This window comes from Trachurus japonicus, chromosome 18, assembly GCF_045865225.1.
Source record: "Trachurus japonicus isolate A0001 chromosome 18, Traja_1.0".
Taxonomy (NCBI): domain Eukaryota; kingdom Metazoa; phylum Chordata; class Actinopteri; order Carangiformes; family Carangidae; genus Trachurus; species Trachurus japonicus.
Genome location: NC_140924.1, coordinates 23770006 through 23786120, shown reverse-complemented (window position 1 = coordinate 23786120; position 16115 = coordinate 23770006). Strand labels below are relative to the sequence as shown.

Here is a 16115-nt window from a genome sequence, read left to right as displayed (position 1 = left end):
GGTAGTTGCGTCTGTCCGTGCATCACCACGGCAGCAATGAATGGGAGTGGATGTAAGTTCCGCTGCTTAGGCTGTTTCCAGCCCTCAAAGCCGCAATTTTTTTCCACAGACAGCGTCAGATGGCTACTCAAACATGCACCGAGAAGTTTATTTACTTCAAGCAAGCCGACATGTTTGTAAAACTAGATCTAATTCAAAGTCTCCCGGAGTCTCGCGCGAGACCCAGTTGCCGTGCTCGGTGTGTTCAGGTGCAGTGGGAAAAGCTACCGTTTGTGTCATAAACACAGGAATATCAACTCTTTACTTGCTTCAAGTAAAAAAAACTTCTCGGCGCATCTTTGAGTAGCCATCTGACGCTGTATAGTGTAATGTACACTTCAAGCAAGTAAAGAGTTGATATTCCTGTGTTTATGACACAAGCGGTAGCTCCTACTGCGCCTGAATACACCAGCACTGCAACTTCGGGCTCGCGCGAGACTCCGGGAGACTTTGAATTAGATCGACTTTTACAAACATGTCGGCTTGCTTGAAGTAAATAAACTTCTCGGTGCATGTCTGAGTAGCCATCTGATGCTGTCTGTGGAAAAAAATTGCGGCTTTGAGGGCTGGAAACAGCCTAAACAGCGGAACTTAAACTGAAAATCTTCAGATTCATTCTTTTAGACCTAAAATGATATGAAAATACACCCCTGAGTTGAATTCGCCTGGAATTGTCCTTTAATATAACCACACGGTGTTAAAAACAGAAAATGAGTGTGCAAGGTGTGAAAATCCAACCCCCACCGACACACACACACACACACACACACACACACACTATAGTAACACAAAGAAGCTCCTCTCCTCTCTTTCCTGTGCTGTTCCTGTTACGGCCTCTGGCTTGAACCCAAACAACGCACCGTGCACCGTCTTCAGTGTTCCTGCTTCATCAGCATCTTCAAAAAAAGGCCACGGCTCTGCACTGGTCATTAGCTAAATCTGCAACTCCTGAGGGATAATGACAACTCACCTTAATCCATCACTGTAACAGCTGGCCCAGATGGTCAAAAGTTTCCCCTTTGTTTTTTATATGTTGCTAGCATTTTGAATTGAGTTAATATGATGCTGATACTTCATATGATAAAAATAAAAGGATCTTTTACCATCATATTGTCATAAAAAGGGGTGTTCCTGGACTACCTTTACCTACCTCATCTGCACTGCATTGTCTTTCACTTATGGCTTGACTTGGACATGGGGTTTCTGCCTTGACTGTGACTGATTTCTTCCTGTATCACTGCAGAGTGCTGGTGCAAAATGGCAGCTCAAGAAAGAAGAACTTGCACCATTATTCTGAGGAACTGACACCATAATCTGAGGCTCGCCATTGATGTCGAAGTACATTTTGTACTGTGTAGCCTCGCAATTTGATTTTTGCGTTACTATTTTGCCTTTTGTGTGGAGATGCTCCTGCACCTGTGCATTAAATCTATCAGCACCTCACATACACCGTGGCACATTGTTGTCAAGACTGATGGGGCGTCGTTTGAAATGCAACCCCCCCCTCCCCTCCCTCAACGCACTACAATGCCTGCTGTTCCCATCCGCCTCCTCCCCCCTGCACCACCACAACAGGATATTGCTCAGTGGCACAGCAGACTTATGGCTGTATGGAGACGTGTAGGGACAGGCCAGGGACAAAGATTCAGACAAGAATTAAAAAACAAGAGGCAGGAGGAGGCAGCAGGGTGATACCATCTCCTGGTGCACAGAGAGAGCGATTGTGCTCACTCTGACCTGCCTCATATGCAAAGATTATATTAACATAACTCTCCTTTCTTTGCTCCGCGGGAGATATTTTTCTAGTGGAGAGGTCTTGCTGGGAAAGGAACGGACACAGGGGTGAGGATAAATAGGGGTGAAACAGCAGATGCAGAAGGAAGGCCGACTCGTTCAAGAGTGAGAAAGATGGAACTGATGAAGGAAGTGTGGGAGGAAGGTATTCCTGATGTGTTGAATAGGGATTGTATTCTTTAAACAAACCTCAGATCAAGGGTGTTCCTAAATAAGGTCATATTCTCAGTTACTACAGTACTGAGTTATTTGCAGTGTTGCTTTAAGGACAAGGTCCAATGTGTGGGTGTCGGCCACAAGGCCCCAAAACAAAGTCATTTCCCGCCGCCCCCAAACAGTCCAGATAGCACGTAGTGACGGTGCTGAGATGGAAAGCTTCCTCTTAAATTCCTGACCTTTGCCAGCAAAGCATGGCATTTCATGCTATCATCAACACATATTTGCAGCAGGCTTTTCTGTCCCTGTAGCCTTGGTCTACCTTTTACAACCCAGGAGTCAAGTGACTGGACCTTAATCCAAACAGATGTGCTGTTGTTGTACAGCTAATCTTAAATGCTCTGTCATGATCTTGACCTATAAGTCTGGATGAAGTTGATATATAAGTTTACAACAATGACTGGCTGGAGCAATTATGCTAGGGAATTATAAATAAAGAGAAAATTCAATTTCTCAGACTAATGAGATGTTTGAGTTAATAATTGTACCGGGCCACAGGCCTTTCAGTGTGTTGAGGGTTTAAAAGGGCACCTTTGTTCTGGATATGGCCTTGTAAACATTAAAAGATTAATTCAGCAACTAATACAACATGTTCCGTCACTGGCATGTAGTGTGTTGCCAGGGTTCACCTGATGAACGACTTACTGTTGTTGGACTTGAGATCCCGGTGGATGACGGGGACGATGGCCTCGCTGTGTAGGTACAACATCCCTTTGGCTATCTGCACGGCCCAGTTGACCAGAACGTGCGGCGGGATGCGACGCCCCGCCAAGGCCCGGCTGAGCGGCCCGCCCGAGGCGTACTCCATGATGAGGCACAGGTTGGGTTCCTCCAGGCAGACGCCTTTCAGGGTGATGATGTTGGGGTGGGTGAGCATGGCGAACAGACGCGCCTCCTGCCTCACGTTCTGAGCCGTCACGCTGATGTCCTCGTCCGGGTCTTGACGGGCGGCCTTCACGGCCACCAGCCCTCCTCTCCAGGTACCGCGATACACCTTCCCGAATCCCCCGACTCCGATGACCTCCTCCAGGCTCAGCTCCCGGAAATCCACCACCTCCGGGTCGAACTCCCCCACCACGGCCGGGCCGAGCTCACCAACCACGGTGGTCCCCGGGAGCTTCCCATACCCACTTGGCTTGAAGGAACCATAGTTGGATGGGAAGATCCCAACCTTGTTGTTGACTTTCCCCGCCCACCAGCCCTCGTCCCCTGATATCTCAGAGTCCAGAGAGAGAACTTCGACGAGGTCTCCTTTCCGCAAGGTGAGTTCATCTTTACAGGATGCCTCATAGTCAAATAAAGCCGTCCACACAGGATTGGTGAAGTTCCCTTTTTGTGATTGTTCCAAATTCTTCCAGTTCGATAGTGGGCCACGGCTGAATATGTTCTTCAGTGGCTCCATGGAGCCTCAAGCAGATGTTTTGACTGGATCTGATATTGCACCCCAAGTGTTTGAAAATAAAGTACAAAGGAGTACTTTATTGCGCCTTGCTCCCTTTCCTGTCTTTCTTGTTGGTTCATCAGGGACCAGTGAAATGTATTCAAGAGCTTGACCAACAAGTGGGCTTCAGGAGAGGATTCAGAGATAACTGAAGTGTCTTTCATTCATCCTAACATGAAATGCAATGCTCTCCATTTAAAATAAAAAATCCAGAAACAGTCAAGACTGCTTTAGTTTGGTGACAGCTAAGTGTATCAAAGCTTAGAAAGGCAGCACTGTCTCCACTGGATTTCTCTCTGTGTAAGTGATGTGGTATGTGGTTTCCCAACACATGGTTTGAGCACAATATCATTTCACCGGCCTGTACTTAAAAGCCTCTTCAATCACCTCATTATGAGCAAATTAGCTCTTCTCCTCCCTCATTCTAAATCACCACCTGTTGAGTTGTGATTATAAAGACTAAAAGTATATGGACAAAAATAAAAATGGCTCCAAACTTGTTGTAAAATACTTCAAGTGTTGTAATGCAGCGCCAAATTATGATTCCCACATCTTTCAGATATCCATTTTGAGTTTTAAGTATTTTTAGCCATCAAGTGCAGTGGCCACCACAAGCAGGAAGCGCTGAGCAGCGAAGAAGAATAGCAGGAAAGGAGCATTCAGTCCAGACAACCAGTGTTTTACAAGTTTCAGGGCTGACCAGTTCGCATTATTGAGCTCAAATCTCCAGTAACTGCGTTGGACCGCAACTTTGCGGCGCTGCCGCAGGAAATCCCGCATCCCGTTCCGCGAGAGTCTCCATAATAACGGTCTTATCACAAACACACAATGAGCTGGCTTTTATCATAACATAAAACTCACGAACCGCCGACTTTGTAACAGGAAGAGCTATCCAAAGCTGCTCTGCTTTACTCTGACGGGAGAGACGCGCAGTAAAAACAAACGCCGTTAGTTAGTCCCTCAGTGGAGCTGAGCGCGTGGCCTGCTCCGGCCCAGCGGGGTTGTTACAGTCGGTGTCCGAACAGCACCAGAACTCCATCACAACTCCTGAACACGGTCCTCTTCCTCGGTCAGCGCTCTCTCGTCAGGACCTCGAACCACTGCTACGTCTGTGCTTACAGTCAGTGGAGGGTGGGGTTTCAAAACTTTTTCTCTCCCAACAGGAAAAGAATCAGATGACAGGCCACCGTCGAGTTAGACAAGATCTGTGAGGAGATATCCGGTCGTCGCTTTCAAAATAAAACCGTGATAAAGTAGCAAGTTTATTAGTTTGCTCAAGTTTTGCACGTAAACAGCAGCTCATTCAATTGCATTTGGTAAGTCATCACTCAAACAAACTCTAACCAGGAAATCCAGCTGTAACAGCTGTTCAACTCTGATGACTTTTGACATTTTCATGAAGGCTAGCTATGCCCAGATTAGGAGAGGAAGGTCACCCAGAGTGATAATGACTCCTTTAATTAAACTATCATCGATGTTCGGTCATATTTGCCTGATTCTTGTTTCAATTGCAATGAAGAATCGTAATTTATTACACGATTTATAGAAAAGAATGTGCATGACTCTGTGGAGAACTTGTGTATTCATGAATTTACGGGACTTTTATTTTGGAATCATGATTTCCTTTCATTTTCATCAAGCTGTGAGCTTCACAATGCAACAGGCCAAGCCCACAGGTCTGTCAAGTTCACAAAAACTACTCACAAAAGAAAACAATGTATGAGGAAGTGTTGTAGCGGCTAATTTAAATGAAGAGTTAAAGTTATAAACAATACTAGGCTATCACTGTGTTGACTTGACTGAGATACTATCCTATAGCTACTATATCTTCTTATTTTATGGTGTGCTATTTTTAGGACAATGAAACGTGATTTAATCTGGCTATTATTTTGAAAATTGAACTAGCCTACATTTTTGTTTTATTATGTCTCACTTTACGTTGGTGGTAACAGGTGCTAAAATGAAGCAGAGGAAGAAAAATGTTCAAAAAACAGAACACTTTTCACTAAAAAAAGAATACAGCACTTTTTCTGCACTTCCTTTTCTACCAAACACACTGTTCAATCGTATTCAAACTCATTGGATTGGGGTTTTCTTGTTGTAAATCAACAGGCTGTAATATAATAGCATCAAAGTTATAATGAGCCAACTTCAGCTTTTAGCTCATTAAGTAGAACTATTAGTTGTACACAGAGGGTCAGGCTTACGCTTCATGATCCTATTGCTGAAACATGATTCTCTTTCTTTCTTCTTTCTCTGCTTGTTTTTGCCTCAGAAATAACTGTTGCAATAATGACTGTTGTTGCTTGTTGTTGTGTAGATAATAATTTCAGTTTCACTTTAAAGGGAAATTTTATTTTTCCTTTGTGTACAGTTTGACATAAATACCATGTTGAAAGTTCAGCAACAAAACACTCAAAGAGAGTTCAAATCAGCCTCAGGTATGGAGCTGAGTGTGCATATGTTAATGAGTTGGTTACCAGTGCCCTCTGATCAAGGCCACAGCCTGGCATAAAACACTAAGGTACATTTTTAACGTGTGTTTTTCAAGTAGGCACATCATTAAAGGCTTTTATTTTTGAAAAAGGTCAAGGGAATTCCTTTTTGCCACATTTTTCCATGTTTCCAGTGGAGTGTGGAGCGCTTTAACAAGTCGGCGGCTTCATGTGAGTGGATGGGAATCAGAGGGTCACCTTTGGCCCCGCCGGCTGCTGTGTGGAAACAGTGTGCTTCCTTCTGTCAGACCTTTGATGGCTCTCCTTCCCTAGCCCCATGGCTGCCGTTTGTTTGGACACCGACATGCTAAAGTCAACCACCTACTACCTCCCCAATCCCTCTTCCCCCCCACATAGACACGCACATAAACACACACACTCACTCACACTAAACCCCTCCCTCCTCGCAGTCCGCTGAGTCAACGCTTGTGCAGGAAGGATGCAGTTGTTTATGCGGCCCTGGCTCTGTGTTGCTTGGTTAGTTGGGCGGGGGGAAGGGGGGGGGCATTTACACGACAAAATGGACTGTTACAAAAAAAATAAGAAGGCAGGAGGAAGAGGAAAGAGGGTGGGCACGCACTCTGAAGGTGGAGTGTGTGTCTGTGGTGCCAACAATCAGCTCTCTGTGAACACCTTGTGACAAACCTGTACTGTCTTGTGTTTATCTGATTCAATGCAACGCTGAGGATAAACAGCAGCTCCTGTCTTTCAGGTTGCATGAGTCACATATATGCTGCAGATACATCCATGGGAAACTTTTCTTAATAAAAAAAAAAAAGAATACAAAGAAACCAAAAGGAGGGAGGGGTAGGTGAGGGACACAGTATTGAGTCATGACTACAAAGAATGTGTTCGGTGCCTGTGAAATTGAAAATTCAAAGAATGAGCTCTTTGATACATTTTTGCTTAAAGATGCAGCAGGAGTCAAGTTTCGTCCTTCTAGCCAACAAATAAAGAAGTGGTGTCTAGAATGAACGCCGCGGACATTTGATGTGAAAAGATTTCAGACTATTTCATCTCTGATCTGGAAAACACCGCACGCCAAAACAAGAGCTGCTTTTTTTAATTGAAATATGAACTTTATTTCACCCATACAAAATAAAAAGAATGTTAAAAGTTTACAATACAGTGTCAGCTGAATATTTCATACTGAGACTGACATATAAATGGGAGCCCCGTCTCTGCTGTCAATGGATACATCTAAAACAATCTACGATAAAGGAGAAAGTTACTCAAAATTGGAGGGGTGGCCAGATGAGAAATTAGAGGGGACAAACACCTTTAAAAACAAAGTCATAGTTCAACAGTCACAGTATACTTCTGATGGGCAATTCAGGGGAACTTAATGGTCATATAAAATAATAAAGGAGGTCTAAATGCCTGACCGCATCAAAAATAACAACACTGTAAATCTTTAACCTGCTGATATGGTTGTGGTCGTGGAGGTTTACAGTTTACTTGATAAAAAAAACATGAATTAAAAACAGAAACTAATTCCAAAAAAGCTGTAGCTAGCCAACATATAGTAAATATTCACCTGCTTCCTTGTTACATTACAGGCTGAATTGAACTCACTAGCAAGTTGTGGCAAACCCGGAAGTAGGGCTCACGTCTTAACAGCACTAATACATAGCCCATAGATAAGAGTAATATATCACTTCATGGGTGAGACAATGACCTCCTTTTCCCTTAGACTAGTGCCGGTCACCTTTCAGATACTCCACAAGCTGTTGCCCTGAACTCATCTCCATTAACCGCCTTCGTATGAGCATCAACGGCTGTAGTAAGGCTTTGACTACCACTTCCAGATTTATTTTTTTCAGCCAACCTGAGGGTTTGTATGATGACTGATAAGTTCACTTCATCATGTCTACTACAGAGGACTGAGGAGGAAAGAAAAGTGCCAAAAGAAAAAGCTACAAGGCAACACAAACCACACCTATCCTGTCTGCAGGGGCTAATGGCAAAAACAGTGACGACTGCCATCTTTAATAGTCAAAATAGAATGAATGAATGACTGACTTGTTAAAAAACATCCGAGTTGGATTCTCCTCCTACAATAAAATAAAACCTTTTTTTTTTTTTTAAAAAAAGAAAAGAAAAAGAAAATAAAAACACATAATATACAACCAGTTTCCTGTCTCCTGTGGCGGCGTCTTCTAGAGCCGGCTGTCGAGGGTTCTTCTGTCAGTGGGCTGTGATGAAGAGTCTTTCCCTCCTCTGCTTACAGCGCCCGCCGCAATTACAACTTAAGAAATCAAAAATAACTTTGAAAGAGAGAGAGAGTGTGTGTGTCGTGTGTTCAAGTGTATGTGCGCGCGTGTGTTGAGAGCAAGAGGTGGAGGAGGCGGCCAGGACTGGAGCTAAGAGTCATAGTCTTCATCGTCGTCGTCCTCGTTTTTGTGCGGTGCGGGAGCTGGGGGAGGCGCTGCGACGTTCATCATGGAAGGGTGGGGGATGAAGGCCATGCCGCCCTGGGGCTGTGCTGGAGCCATGACCGGAGCCGGGATCATGTTGCCCATGTGCATGTACTGGGGGGCCACATTAGAGCTGCAGGGGCAACAGGCAGAGGTGTTAGAAACCACAGCAATTAAAGTGAAATGTAGTCTGACGCAGTGCAGCCGACTCAAAACAACCTAGAAATGACTGTGAGAGTCGGAGTGGTCTCATTTCACCTTTTTGCCACTATGTCTTTATTCTACACCAACTATAAACAATACAGCATGTACTAGTGTTCCTGCACCACATGTGTGTAGAGCTGCAATAATTAATTGATTAATCGCACAATAATCGATTATTAAATTAATCATCAACTATTTTGCTAATCGAATAATAGGTTTGGGAAGTTTTTTAAGAAAAAAGTCAAAATTCTCTGATTTGTTCCTTTACGACAATAAACGGAGTCTCTCTTGGTTTGTGGACAAAACAACACATTTGAGGATGTCATGTTGTGATTTGGGAAACACTGAGTCATTATTAGTTTTTTGGTCAATACAATGTTGAAAAACGTCAATGACGTTTTTCAACATTGTATTGACCAAAAAACTAATCAATTAATCATTTACATAATAGAATAATGAATATGAATAATTATATGATAATTATATGAATAATTTTCACGACTCTCTGTGTCCTATATGAAAATTGCATCTGTCTGAACATGTGGGACACAGTTTGAACATGCAGAACAGAAGTAGTAGACTTCCAGTAGCCACATGATTGGATCAATAACCAATCATAACAATCTGTCATCATTTGCTATTGAAGAGACAGTAATTGTTACTGGAGGCCGCTGTTAAACAGAAGGTACATGGTCGATAGAGAGAAAAAAAAAGATATACTGGAACAAATAAAAATATCACCAAATATATGAAACATGATTTCAAACATGTGAACAAATAACCAGGACTCCCTCATCATCCCTGTCACTGAACTTCCTGCTAAAAAGAAACATGACTTCATCTAAACTGGCAAAATCCAGCCACCTCAGTCAGAGTCACACTCTGAGCCAGGCCGGCCACCTCATTCCTCCTCCTTCTACGAGAGCAATCTGTTTCTTTCTGTTCTCATCATCTTTTGGAAGTTTAAGTGATGACACATCACTGTTTGTACCGTCACACTTTGTAATAGTAACTCAAGAACAGGCAGGGATCCCACTGATGCTAGTGTTTTGTATATTTCTATACTGCAACGTCATAAGGGGAGGGATATATAAAAAAAATCCTCAACATATAGAATGTTTTTATTAACAGAACTGCAAATCTGCTTTTCAGGTAAACATGGATTAATGAGTCATCAGCTCCAAATTCAAATATGACAACAGACGTTTGTTCAGGAACACACTCTATATAGGGTGTAGAGCTAATCCAAAGCCTTTTCAGACATGGAATATACAGTATAATGTTAATTGTGATCATAAGACACACATACAATATCCGGCACCTGAACAAGAAAGCGACAATGAAGTGAAAAATGGAGGTGGAAGAATGTTTGCTCTGTTAACTTCTGAAAGGCTGCACCAGTGATGAATGGAAACTCACTTTGCAGCTTATGTAATTACTGACCATCTGTGGTTATTGTCATCAGATTACATAGTTATGTTTCTGTCTGAACAGGGCTGAAACGTGTCCCTGGCGTGGTGGGAGGTGGGCTCCTACCTCTTATTCTGGAGAAAACATTTTTATAAGGCACGGTACAGTTTTGTTTTTTTTCATATTGTAAGAATGCTGGGTAGCTTAATTTGGTAGGTAGGACAGGCATTAATATAAGCATTACGCTTCTGCCTGTGCCTTTTCAGTCACTATTTTGTCGATAATGTTTGTAGCTATTATGTGATGTGACTGAATAAAGAATTTCATCATCATCAGTATGGACTTGCCCAGCTGAGACGGCTCCAATGGACTCTAGATCCACCCAGTGAAGCCAGGTGTGAGGTCGTTAATTATTCAGTATCTGAGCAACAGATGGTTTGTGTCCATACCTGTGGAATCTGGAAGCAGCCTGTAGGTTTGTGCTTGACTGAGAGCCATCGTCCTCGTCGCCTTCTGTCTCGCTGTCTTCCGAGTCATCCTGTCGCCGACAGGGAGGAAGGAGCACAAAGTGAGACATCCCACAACAAATCACTGGATGTATTGTGCACATAGGGTTTTTAGAAGCTGCATGGAATCCAACTCCCTACCTCCTGCTCCGACTCAGTCCCAGACAACTTCTTGTCTTTCCCTTTGGAACCCGCTCCTCCATTCTTGCGTCCCGATCCGGGTTTTCGACCCCTGGAGAATAAAGCAAACGTAAGACGAGTTACATCATGGCATGTGAAGGCAGTTATTCTCTCAGCTTTTAACTAGAATTACTGGCTCACGTTCGTTTGTGTCCAACAAGCAGTCAAGTTGCAGTTTTCATTTTCTGTCCAGAGTCATCTATTGTATTAATGTATAAGTTCGTTGAGAGAAACAAAAAAGAAGTCAAATTACTTGTATGTGGTCATATACTAGCTGATTCAGTCCAAATAAACTGTACACTTATAAAACCCATTTCATATACATACATTATTATTATATTTGAAAAAAAAAAAACATAGCTTCCCACAGTTTAAAAGCTTCTAAAACTAATTTCAAAATTACAAAGTCATTCTCCAGCACAAATCTTCAGACAATTGTGCTCAAATTGAACATTAAAATCCCTAGAGACAACTTCAAAGCTGAGAATAATGTGACTGATAGTGCTGCTGGAAATTTGTTTGAGTCGTTTCTATTGAAAGATGCTGTGACGCCACGAGCCGAGCAGCTTACAACCACTTCAAACTGCATCGGAATCAAATCAGCCACACTTTTTTTTACTTATTTATATGCAATTCTCTGTCGGACTCTGCATCAGCTTGGCTTTAGTCAGTGCCACTGTTTGATGAGGCGTTCAATACTGCTTTCTCTTCTCTGAGTCTGCAGTCCTCAATAATTAGCTCCCTCTGTGTGTTTTTCCTTTTCGTCTTTTTGTTAACGATACAATCGCTCAACAATAAGGAATAAGTTACATTGTAACAATGGGAAGATAACTAACACTTTATTTTAGTATATTACAATGTAGTAGTTGCCAGCCCTGGAAAAGTAACCAAGTAAAGGTTGCCATCATGAGCAATTCATTTCTTCCACATAATAATTTAGCAGCATTAACTTGTTTGAGATGATACGTTGACCAATCAACAAATTAGAGACACAGACACAGCACAGGCAGACTTCATGCTGTCTGTTTTGTTGTGTTTACTATTTAATTCCTGGGCCGGCATCTCTACTACTTACATGTGGGTGCGTGTGAGAGAGTGATACCTGCGAGGGACTTTTTCTCCTGCTCCTTCAGTGTGGTTCTCTTCCCCCTCTCCCTGCATGTCCGGTACAGTTGCCACCAGGTCTTTTAAGAAATCAAACTGCTGTTCCAGTTCAATACACTGTTTTCTGTGAGAACACACATACACATACACTTTTCAATCAGCCTGTTGACTCCATTTCAGTCTTCAAACACATTCCAAACAGAACAAAATGCCAACTTACTATCAAATAGACACAGAGATAAAAAGGGATTATATATTCATTCCAAATCTCACATGGCAGACACATCTTAGTTATAACCAGAAGTACTTTTAGATACAGCACGAGGGATTTAATTTAGCAGGGAGTTACAAATCCACTCAGGAGCGCCATCTACATAACAGTAGAAACTCTTCGTCTAAATCCAAAGGGAAATGATGACATAACACCTTTTCAGCTACACGTATTCAAAATCAAATTAGAACTGTACTGCATTTTGTGCTCCACCAACACATTGTGACATGGATCAGGTTCTTAAAGAAGACTCACAGACACTTACAAATGTGAGGTTGTCATCGTCTTTGCATTCCTCGACTGGGTGACTTGACAGGCTTTTGTGAGCAAGGATTCCAAAAACAGCTCCAAGGCTCTCGCTGAAGTTTCAGTTAAGGAAAGTATGATGCACATTGCACAGCAGAGTGGTGTCTTTCATTACAAAGAAACAGATTCACTCACATGATCTAGCTTACACCGAAACTAAACCGAGACTGAAACCTTCTGAATGTGAAAATGAAAAACATGAAGAGTTTGCTACTGGGTTTAGTAGGTCATGACATAATCATTACAATGAATAGAGTAAAAAGTATCTCTGCCAAGTATGAGTGCCAATATTATTTTAATTTTGAAATACTCCCACACCAGAGTTGTTTTACTAAATAATGGGTCAGCGTAGGTGTGACTGATTTAAATCACTAAATGTCATTTATTTGTAAGATTATTCATTATAGATACCCTTAGTCATGCCTTCATGTTGCTTCATATACAATCACACACAAATCTCCATCTTTTGTTTTCTGTCAGTTAACTGATTTATCACGTAATTAGTTTAACTTACTTCCAGACAATTCAGATAAATCTAACACCACTCTGCCTTCAAACCTCTGGTATAAAAAAAAAAACTAAAAAAAAAACGATCCAGGCCAAGAAACTGAAGATATTAGGCAGAAAGGATACAAATAATAACAGGTACTGCTGCAGCCACTTTGCCTATTTCCTCGTCTGTCTGCATAATCTTCTTAATCCTTGCCTGTAATGACAAAAGGTTTAACTTTAAGTTTGTGTGCACCTTCAGAACGAGTCAACAGGGTGAGACAGTTTCATAATTCATGTTACAGACAGATTTAGGGACAACACTGTTTATCAAAGCCCATGGCCCATTCATCACAATGATAGCAAACTACATCATGAGGGTACTTGGATAGCATGCTTGTTTAAAACCATTCATTCCCGGATAATGAGACTTACCACAGCATATGCCCTGTGAGAATCTCTAAAGATTACTCACTGTTTAACTACCAACAACAACATTACTATGATATACAACGTTCAGTTTCACTTAGCTCGCCATGCTAAAAACAACCTTAATTAGTGGAGTCGCTAACTAACTTGCGTTGTACGTCTTAAATGTAGTGTAGCAAACACTGAGATGCAGGGAAAGTTACTGAATCCAGTTAAACTATCAACGCTGGTATAAAGCAATGTAACTTCCCACTACTGCTCTGTCTGCGTTTGATATTGTTCTTGTAAGTTAGCTCCCTAAGCAACAAAACAGGCCGAATCTCACTCAAGCTAGCTGGAAGTTAGCTTTACATCACAGTTTGCTAACATTAGCTAATCTTAACACAGGTCCAGACCTTCACAAACTCACCGGAGGGAATCTGGCGTTATATTTCTTCTTTTTGCTGGGCATAATTAAATTACGTGGATTCCTAGCCTAAAATAAAAATGCAGTATATGCTCGATTATTATTCTATATCATGAGTAAATCACCTCCACCGCGCACACACACACCAGATAGCGGTAGCTAGCCGGCTAACTCATTAGCACGTCGTCGTCACTCGTTCCCTGTTGCCTGTTTACTTCCGCAGGGTCCCAGCGCCGACATGTTGGCTTTCATTGGCAATATAATAGTTCAAATCATGAACCATTACTCTAAATCTGAACCATTAACGTTACTGTAACGGCAGCTGTGTGGTACTTGTTACACACACAAGGTAAAAACCAACAACCTTTGCACATGTTAATATTTTTCTACGGAACTCCGAGCAACTTGGTATATCATCATCTATCTTTCTACGGTGTGCAGGATATGATCCGCTTAAGTTGTTAAATGAAACTGATATTGTACTCGGGATGTGTTGTAATTTTTTATAACGGCCCATTTATTTTACTTTTTGGTATTTTAATTTATCAAAAGAACAAGCAGTTTGTGGTGTTTAGGATTCAGTTTGGTTAAACTCCCAGATATTTGAATGGAGATTGTCATATCGCTCTTTTGATACAGAACGGACCGTTTATCGTCGGGGCTGTGCTTGGACGGAACAACAACACTGAACACTGGCCAACACACGCAAACAGCAGCAGGTAGGTTTAGCCTAAATACGGCTAGTTTACGAACAGTGCACGGTAATTTCTGTCGCTCAACAGTATATGTGCGTGTTAGTGAGTTAGTTGTGTTGAGCAGCTGGCTGTATATAATCTTCCTCCAAATTAAACTCGACGAACACGGACGAGTGGTAAATGGGCTAGCTAGCTGACTAGCTACAACAACACTGGAGCCAAGCTAATACTAGTATTTTATCTGCGTGTTTAGGTCACATGTGCACGGTGAAAAAAATGAATAGCAACTTATTTTCGGCGTGTATAACCGTCTGCTGTTGAATGAGTGTTGCTAATGTCGAATGCATGCTAGCAGCGTTAGTAAACAAGGCGTCCCATCTGTGTCTGACTTTTACTGTAAGTTAAATGAACAGAGGGGCTGCATTGTTCATCTGTCACGTTTATCACACAACACCACCTTCCTTTCTACAGGACAAGATCCAGCGCTTCTCTCATAGCCTCATACTGGCAGCGTCATGGAGGAGGAAGAGGCCCCTGTCGATGGCGAGGTGGAGACCCACTTCCCCGCAGAGAGCTACGCCGCCGAGGCCATGGCTGCAGACATGGACCCATGGATAGTGTTTGACTCGAGACGAACTCCCAGATCCGAGTTTGACGGCTGGCTGGAGAGCAACAGGCCCTCACAAGTGCACCGATTTGGTGACGAGGAAGGTGGTGTCAGCCCCGTGGGGTGGATTGCAGTGCTGGGTCCGACCCACTGCCCCGGCGGTGGCGACGTTTTAGGTCTCCAGGAGAGCTGGGAAAAACTTCTGGCCAGTGGCCGGCCCGTCAGCTTCCAGACAGTGAAGGAGCTGGCCCTCAACCACGGGGTGCTCACGGGCAAATGGCTGATGCACTTGGACTCTGGTTTTAAGTTGGACCACGCATGGGAGTGTGTGGCCAGAGCAGCAATGGATGGCAAAGTCTCCTTAGTGAAAGTCAGCCCCTTTAATCCCAAAGGAGAGGGCAAGCAGGTCATTTGTGCCTATAACCAGAACTTCACTGACGAGAGCGAAGTTATGAGGCTGGACTCTGTCATCCGTGCCACAGGTGTCAAATGCCCCCTCTCCTACAAGCCAGATGTGTACACATACCTGGGAATCTACCGGAACAACCGCTGGAAGCTTTGTCCCACCATATACGAGAGCAAATTTGACCTTGAGTGTGTACCAAGGCGTTCTCACATCGTCGACAAAGTCACCAATCTTGAAGTGACATAAGCATTAAGAGGATAGTTTTGCAGGATGGATGAATGAAAACACACTCAGTGATCCCATGAATTGGGTGTGCAGTACGTTGTTCTGTTTTGCACACTAAGTGCTTGAATTTTGATCTCATGTTCTTCCTTTTCACACAAAAAAGCACAATCATTTCTGTTGTCCTCTGTCGCTGTAATATTTTTCAAGTCACCTGAAGTAGTGACTTTTTTTGCATTCAATATGTTGTATACATAAGTGAGAATATTTGTTTTGTTGAGGTTGTTTGTAACACTTTACACTTAACCTGACTGACAGGGCTGATAAAGAAGTCTTTGGTTTGTATTGCACATCGTCTGGGGAAAAATTGCATTCAGTGAAGCATTTCTGTTAGACTTTGATACCTTTCCATCATTTGTTTGACTTGACTTTTTGCTTGCAGCATTGCCAAATAAAACCTACTTTCAAAGACCTGAAT

At 42.7% G+C, this 16115-nt stretch overlaps 3 protein-coding genes across 3 annotated transcripts in view; 1 reads left to right on the top strand and 2 right to left on the bottom strand.

The window, feature by feature from the left end:
- LOC146969384 (mitogen-activated protein kinase kinase kinase 11) overlaps positions 1-4660 on the bottom strand; it is a 60228-nt gene extending 55568 nt beyond the window's left edge. Inside the window, exon 1 of the mRNA XM_085758996.1 lies at positions 2695-4660. Coding sequence (XP_085615122.1) covers positions 2695-3451 — 757 coding nt within the window. The 5' untranslated portion in view covers positions 3452-4660. The remainder of the gene's footprint in view (positions 1-2694) is intronic.
- A 2379-nt stretch (positions 4661-7039) lies between these two features.
- drap1 (DR1-associated protein 1 (negative cofactor 2 alpha)) lies at positions 7040-13884 on the bottom strand. Its single transcript, XM_085759005.1, has 7 exons — positions 13711-13884; positions 13017-13089; positions 12343-12436; positions 11805-11930; positions 10664-10754; positions 10466-10554; positions 7040-8535 (listed from the first exon to the last, which is right to left on the bottom strand). The coding sequence occupies exons 1-7, from the start codon at positions 13750-13752 to the stop codon at positions 8349-8351; spliced, it is 702 nt and encodes a 233-aa protein (XP_085615131.1). The 5' UTR covers positions 13753-13884; the 3' UTR covers positions 7040-8348.
- Positions 13885-13898: 14 nt separating this feature from the next.
- Positions 13899-16102, top strand: c18h11orf68 (chromosome 18 C11orf68 homolog). The gene is made up of 3 exons (XM_085759004.1): positions 13899-14056; positions 14347-14426; positions 14874-16102. The coding sequence occupies exon 3, from the start codon at positions 14918-14920 to the stop codon at positions 15659-15661; it is 744 nt and encodes a 247-aa protein (XP_085615130.1). The 5' UTR covers positions 13899-14056; positions 14347-14426; positions 14874-14917; the 3' UTR covers positions 15662-16102.
- The last annotated feature ends 13 nt before the right edge of the window (positions 16103-16115 follow it).